Raw genomic sequence first — 7,598 nt, 5'->3', positions numbered from 1 at the left:
CACAATTCAAAGCAAGATGGACAATCCGATTATCCGAGAAGAATAAATCAACACAACCTAATTATATAATTTAAAAATTAATTTCAACACTTTAATTTAAGAAAGATGTTTAACAAGCCAATACAAATTTTGAAGCACATCAAACAATAATTTAATAATATTAAAAAATCAAAGTAAATAAACAATAATATCAAGTTAGGGCTCCCGGATCCCCAAATCTAAAACACAAAAAATATTCCATATTTACTAACCCGTGGCATGGACGGTAGATTTTACTGATTTGGTGAAATTTCTCTACTAATCTTGATAAATTATGATGAAAAGCTTAAAGTTCCAAGCCTCTAAAGCAAAGAACTATTTTTCTCAGAGAAACGAAAAGCAAAAAAAAAAAAAGTTTTGCCCTTCACGTAAAATGAGATTCTGACTTTCTGAGAATGGTTGAATGAGAAAGAATTATAAAATGGGCCGATTGGATTGGAAGTACAATTTAATTTTAACATAATTAAGCTTTTTAAAAATCATAAAATTAATGAACTTGTATTTATTACTATTACTATTATTATATACTTATATAAACCCAAAAAAAATGAGCCCTAAAAAAATTAAAATTTTGGGGCCCCATTGACTTTTCAGCCTCAAGGAAAGAGTGGCCCTGGGGACAAGAGATACGTTGATTAGTGTAGTAAAATAAATCTGAGGTATAACGAGTAGATTTTCCCATAAATATTTTAAAATGAACTACTATATATCCTTAATGGGTGTATGACTTTGAGCTCTTATTTAATATGTTCGTTGATCACACGATCTATTTGTTTGTATGAAATTAATGGTATATGATTATGATCTATCTATGGATGACGTCTAGCCCTCATATGCAAATGAGAGATGTAACAAATATATATTGGGTTAATGGGCCGCCCATAAGACCCCACCCGACCCGAGTAATTCAAATGTTTAATTTTTTTAATTAGTAGGAGGGAGAAGTTATTTGTACACAATAACTACTCTAACTTCTCTTGCATGAGAGATAAGTATATATCAATGTACAAAACAAAAAAGTTATAAAAAGATAGTTCCATTCTCTTGAAAGTGGCCGAGACTTCCATCCAAAAATTGGAAGCAAATTCATATCACCATATTTAAGCATTTGGATCGTGCAAATCGATTCCTTCCGTTCGTGATTGTATACGGATCATTGAGGCTTTATAATATCCGGAAGTAAGGTTAGTAATCAATTACACACAATCCTATATCGAATGTGTTTATTCTACTTATAATGATATATTCGAACTAGATTTTCCATCAATTATAAACTCGATTCGACTCGTTTATGCCCATAATCTGGTTGACCAAATTTTTTGAAACTTCTGATGCAAACATAAAATAACAGTGCAACTTAAGTGACAATTCATGCATGGTAGTAAAGCAATACTCACAAAGCTAGGGAAACATTTCAGAAGACAACCCATTAGCCGAAATCCCTAGGAAAGATATCTATTTCCTTGTATTTCACTTTCAGACACATACAGAGAGAAACAATCTTAAAAAACATTGATAATTTCAATTATCAAATCAAGGTCTTGGCCTTTCTTCAGAAAATCTTGGAAGTTGAACTAAAGAGTTCACTCTTGTCACACCTTCCAAACCCGACCAATTCTGCTCTTCGCTTCCGGCATTTTGTCCATCTTCCAAATCAATCGGTACCCTGCTATAATGGTCGTTATCCTCGGCTGATCTGACAGTGAAGTTCCTTTGAAGATAGGGCTCCACATTCTGGCCATCGTCTGATTCTACTGCATTACAAGAATGGTTGCTCTGCAGGGTAGCGGAAGAGAAACCTTGTTCTTCGTAATCAGACTCAGAGTCCATTTTCCCATCTAGAAATAAGCAAACGACAGCACAATCATCCATTTTTGACGTTGGATATTTAGATTTCCATTCACGAGCAGCAGACTCGACCACGATCCTAGCAGCTAATGATCTTGTTGGAGCGGTGGAGACTATCGCAACCACTTCTTCATTGCTCAAGACATCCCAAACCTGCATCATAATCGACATAACATTGGATTCCTAAAGATGTATTGAATAGAGTGATCAAGAAAATTACCGAAAAAAAATACTCATAAATGGCTATTTTTTATATACAACTAAAAACGTCATTTTGCTAGGAACAAGAAAAGGCTATTCACAGAAGATGCCAGTGAAACAGATAGTCCAAGGAAGCTGTAAGCCTGTCAGGCCGTCACTAGAAGTCACAGGACGACAATGACATGGTCAAATCCAAATAAGATTGGAGATCGAAGAGGTTTTCTAATTTCTCATTCACTCCATTCCTCCATCCATGAAATTTTTTTTTATTTTAGTTTTCTCCAAAACAAACAGAGATGCTACATTCTCCAGAAGTTGCATATGCCAGCAATGTGTCTACAAAATCTATCACCAAAACAGTACAGTTCTCATACTCGACAAGAAAACGAATAATAAAAGTCCAGTCTTCAATCCAACACTCTGGACCTGACACACAGTAAGGCCAGTAATACGTAAGTGGAAATGATTAGGAATGAGTCAGACTAATAGTTTTAGAAGTTTGTATCATCCTACGACATTAAATGGTGCCATCATTTATATTTATATGGGAAAAAAAACCTTCTGAAGTCTGATCTGCAAATTACAAGTTCCTGATAATTTTGTAAAAGAAATTCTGCACTAATACTTCCTTATAATTTCCAGTAGGTGATAAATAAATTAAAAATAATTCAATCAAATGAAGAATTAAAAGGTTAAAACCTGCTAGACATACCCCATCAGAAGCAAGAACAACAAATTTATCTCTGTCAGTTAGAATTCTATGGGAAAACTCGGGAATGGAGATAACTCCATATTCTTTCAAGCAAAAATCCCCAAATGCCCGAGCCATTGCTAATCCAGGGGCATCATCAAATGGAAGCCAAACTCTTTGTACTTCAGGCTCATCCTGTAAAGCGAATACTCGACCCTTACACCTTTTAATCCTTTCTGCCTCCCCTGTTGCACAAAAGAGAAACAATACCATAGCTTTCTCAATTTTCATCCACCAAATGAACAAAATAGCAAAAATGAAATTCTCTTAAATATATCGTAGAAAAACTTACTAGGCAGATCAGGCTTTAGATCAACTGTTAACTGGATTGCCATCATCCTATCATTATTATCTTTGGATCCCAAAATTGCTCTCGAATCACCAATATAACCCATGAAAAGATTTGAACCCTTCAATCAGAAGATTAGCAGACCACTTTTAGCTGTTGTATGTAAAGTGATTGAACAGAGTCGAACATGGGCAGAACTTATATCCATACCTGTTTTACGACAGTAACAGCAGTGCTACCACTGCAGAAGCAATCTAAATTAGGATGGGACCTCAACTCTTTGTCCATGGCCTTGTATGACTTTAGAAAAGCTTGACTCCACAGAGACTCCACTTTCTCTTCAGCAGAGGGGTCCTTTGCCGGATCTACCACATCGAACTTAACATTTCTACAGCAATTAGCACTAGATGCATTTTGTTTTGATTCACGGGAGTTCAGAAACGTCGAGAGTTTCAATGGCAGTGTATCCCTCACTTTCCGAGCAACCAAATGCCCATGAGGACCATGGCCATCAAATACACCACAAAAGGTCACATCTTCTGCCACAAAACCCTGCACAACCACAAGATCGAGGGGATTATCCCACAAAATGGCCAAGTAAAGATCAACCAAAGAGAATGTTCATTTATTGCTACCCCTGGTGAGGTGCACAGAGTTAGACATTAAAAATCTCAGAAGAGTGGGCCTTACTTCCCATACTATCATGGCATCCTGGTTTATCCCTTTACGACCCTGCTGAGTGAATATGCAAGAAGTGTGGCTCCGCCCATTGGTGAATATCCGATTAGGAACCGAGGACAGATGTTGCAGAGTAGTGACATGGTCAGAAAATGTTCTTCTCCTCTTGTGACGAATCATGTCCATCCACAAACAAGAAGAAGATGCAGTTTCCCCATTACTCCTGCTACTACAAGTACTCCGACTACTAATCGAGACACAGCCCCCCATTTGTTCAGCACCAGAGGGACAACATCTAATTAAAATATGTAAAAAAATTATCTTCTCACTACCAACAGATCCCAATATAGTGGAAAACAGAGTAATCAAAGCGCAAGACTGTTGAAAGTTAGAAGATTCTGAAGTAGTAGACTAAGCAACTTTAAATTCTTTCAGCTGGATGCCGAATTTGCTGACAACAACCCAAACTGATGGATAACTGATCCAGCTAATCAATTTAAAAAACATATTATCAACATAACAGATTCAGCATCTTAATATAAAAATGGTAACTGCTGCATGAAAGTCAACTCCATAATTCAAGTAAAACTCAATTTTAAAAATTTTGCATGTGAATGAGGAATATAATAACATACATGGCTGTCTTAACCATTTGTCCTCTGATGGGAATCCCAAATCTTTCAACTCTGTTGAATGATTTAACTAATTCTAAATTACACATACACCAGAGGATTTTCAATAGAAAATTTGTAGAAATTAGGGGAGAGATTTCGGTTAATCTTGGAGTAGTGACTATCAACCCCCACAAAACAACCCTTTCTTAGCAATAGATCTGGGAAAATAAACGAACTCCGCACAAAGTGCACAAGTAAATAAGATCTATTTTATGATTCCTCAGAATGTTGGCTCACAAATTCAGCAAAAAGATTCAAGTCCATACAGTATAATTAACTACCAAGCAAGATCCTAGAAAAGAAACTAAAGTAAAGAGAAAAGGGGCAGGCAATGAAGAAAGTAAAGTAAGATGGCATTTTAAACTTGAAATTTTTCTTCTCGTAACTCATCATTCAATGCAAAAATTTGTGGAGGGGCAAGAAAGCAGACACACACACACACACAAAAACAAAGGCGGAAAAGAGACACAAACAAACAGGTCGAATCGTGAACACAATGACATAGTATTTCAAACTCGAAACATAAAGCCAGAGCAGATCAAGCATTGGTACCTCAAATTAAAGTAGGAAAAGGTAAATTCTCAAACAGGGAATGGGAATCGCATTGGACTAATAGTGTCTCGATAGCACTCTCAAAATCAAGAAAACACCACCAAAGGAAAGAAATACACAAGATTCAAGACAACATAACACCCACATAATTTCATTAATGAAAGGCCTACCCCATTTAAGATTCAAATTCGATTTGTGGACTGAAATTGCTGGAGGAAAAAAGTCAAAAAAACACTACACTTATGTGGGTCTTGTTGAAAAGGAAGTCAAAAACAAGTGGGAAGAAGTTAAAGCTTAGAAACTCAGCAAATCCAAGAAAAGATCCAATCTTTGGACCATTTTATGCAGCCAAGAAACACAACTGACCTCCAAACGAAACACACAGAAAAACGATGAGTAAGCAAGTGGGTTACCTTCTTCCTGATGGATAAAACTTCGAGATTCAGTTTATTTTTTTTGCATGATAAAAAAATTGATCCCAAATAAAAAAAAATATTGATGAAGTATGGGTGTGTAGAGAAAGAAAAAGCAAGTGGAGCAGAAAGATTGTTGTTGGGGACAGAAGAAAGGTGCATTAACTGCAATTGCATGAAAAGAGTGTGTGCGCTGTGTGTGTGAGTGGGTTGGCAAGAGACAGATTGGGAAATAGAGGTGAATTACTTGCGGTTACCAACATTATCACGGTTAACTCGCTCGAATCCTTAATTTAGGAGCTTTTTTGAATTCGATAAATAAACATCTATTCGATCTATTCTTTTATTCTATCTATTCTATTTTATAATAATTGGAGGTATCATAGAAATTGCTTTAATATATCAAGAACATATCAAAATATTGTTCCACAATTATAATTCATGCTTTAATTTTTCTTTTTAAAGTCTAAATATTTAAAAGTTTCTATATTATCCTTATCATCCCCAACCACTAACCAAAAAGACAAATCTCATTATGACCTCTCCACTACTTTACGTCTCAATTTGATAAATTAGTTCTTCAAATTTACTTCTTGATTACAAAAATTTTACTCCATAATAATTAATTTTTCAGTACACATGTAAAGTGTAGTAGCCTGGTCCTATTTTACAAGATTAATTGGTTAATCATGTTTAGAATTAAGTAAAAAATGATTAAAGGATTTTAATAAGATCAATCAAACCAAGAAATCTGATCCAAAATGTCCAAAAAGGGCTAATGGGCTTAATTGGCTCAAGAAGTTCAGAAGGTTCGAACCCAAAGATCGGATGGTCTGTTGGGTTCGGAAGATGCGATGCAATTCGGAAACTCAGGGTGAGTTCGGGTCGTCTGAACCAGGATCGGAACGTCCGAACTGTTAGGCCAGGCACACTTATGAGGTGTCCTCACTATTGGGACAAGTTAGAGTTCGGAACATCCGAAGTGGAGTTCGGAGCGTCCGAACTGTGCATGCGACGACATGGCTTGCATGCGAGGATCGGAACGTCCGAAGTGGAGTTCGGATCGTCCGATCTCCGCCTATAAATAGGACCTCCGAGATTCATGAATCCGATCTCCGCCTATAAATAGGACCTCCGAGATTCATTTTTGACACACCAATTCATGATTTCCCTCTCAAATTCTAAGTATTTTGGGGCATTTCCAACCTTTCTATGCTTGGTCCAAGAGTTGACGAGGTGCTCCGGAGTCGCAGCGGAGTGGTGCCCAAGTTCTGGGGCAGTCGTCATCAACGGGCTGATGACGGTCTGAGATATTCCTAAGTTCCTTATAAATAGTTAGGGAGTATGAAATAGCTTAGTTAAGGCTTTTATAGCAAGATTATGATGCATGTAAATTTTTCATTATAATGCTGACTATAGGCTTGGACAATAGAGCTGGTATAGCTTGCCTAGTATCTAAGATACGATAGTACTGTTCGAGATATTCAGACTGAGTATGCATGTATTATGTGTTGCACTGATTATATGGCATGACTTATTTGCATGTACTATGACATGTTATTATGCTATATTTCATGAGAATCTTGAGCTATATCCATGTGATATCCGATAGTAGGGTGTTGACCCTATCTTGTTAGTGGATGATTGGACACGTGGAATTGTGTCAGGTCACCAAGTATTCCATTATCGGGTATGGGAGCCACCTCCTGGTGCGACGACACAGAGTGCTACATACCTAGGGCCCATGTTTGATCTTGATATTCTTGACCTCGTGTCTTGGTACCTCATACACTTGCATACATGCACATATAATAATGAATACTCATAATCTCGTACTGAGCGTTTAATGTTCACGTCCTCGTACTATTTTGGAAACCCAATTCTACGGGACAGATCTCAGACTTGATGGAGCAGGAGGCTCAGGGAGACCATAAATGCAGGTGGATGAAATGGTGGAGTTGGGTATTTTTTTAGTTTTGATTAGGAGTTGTTGATACACTTTTCGATATGGTTGTATAATATTTTTGCATAATTTATTGTCTTGGGTTTGTATAATTATTAAGTTTCCGCTATTTTTCTCTGATTAAGTTAAATGAATGCTTAAACTCTTGATTAGTAGATGATCATAGTGCAGGTCACTACATTTATGGTAT

General features: G+C 36.7%; 1 protein-coding gene across 1 annotated transcript; it reads right to left on the bottom strand.

Moving 5' to 3' along the window:
• Positions 1-1,365: 1,365 nt before the first annotated feature.
• On the bottom strand, positions 1,366-5,424 carry LOC140859816 (probable protein phosphatase 2C 52). The gene is made up of 6 exons (XM_073262381.1): positions 5,203-5,424; positions 3,819-4,101; positions 3,339-3,680; positions 3,132-3,249; positions 2,801-3,024; positions 1,366-2,040 (listed from the first exon to the last, which is right to left on the bottom strand). The coding sequence occupies exons 1-6, from the start codon at positions 5,205-5,207 to the stop codon at positions 1,573-1,575; spliced, it is 1,440 nt and encodes a 479-aa protein (XP_073118482.1). The 5' UTR covers positions 5,208-5,424; the 3' UTR covers positions 1,366-1,572.
• Between the last annotated feature and the right edge of the window lie 2,174 nt (positions 5,425-7,598).

Source organism: Henckelia pumila, chromosome 4, assembly GCF_033568475.1.
Source record: "Henckelia pumila isolate YLH828 chromosome 4, ASM3356847v2, whole genome shotgun sequence".
Lineage (NCBI taxonomy): Eukaryota > Viridiplantae > Streptophyta > Magnoliopsida > Lamiales > Gesneriaceae > Henckelia > Henckelia pumila.
The sequence above is the reverse complement of the archived record's forward strand: the minus strand, read 5'-3'. Positions and strand labels throughout refer to the sequence as shown.

Bases quoted from the DNA above. Each gene is read 5' to 3' on its own strand.
- LOC140859816 (XM_073262381.1), bottom strand. The intron at 3,250-3,338 runs GTATGGATATAA...TTCTGATTGAAG, and splicing joins CTGTTACTGTCGTAAAACAG to GGTTCAAATCTTTTCATGGG. The intron at 3,025-3,131 runs GTAAGTTTTTCT...TTTGTGCAACAG, and splicing joins TCTAAAGCCTGATCTGCCTA to GGGAGGCAGAAAGGATTAAA.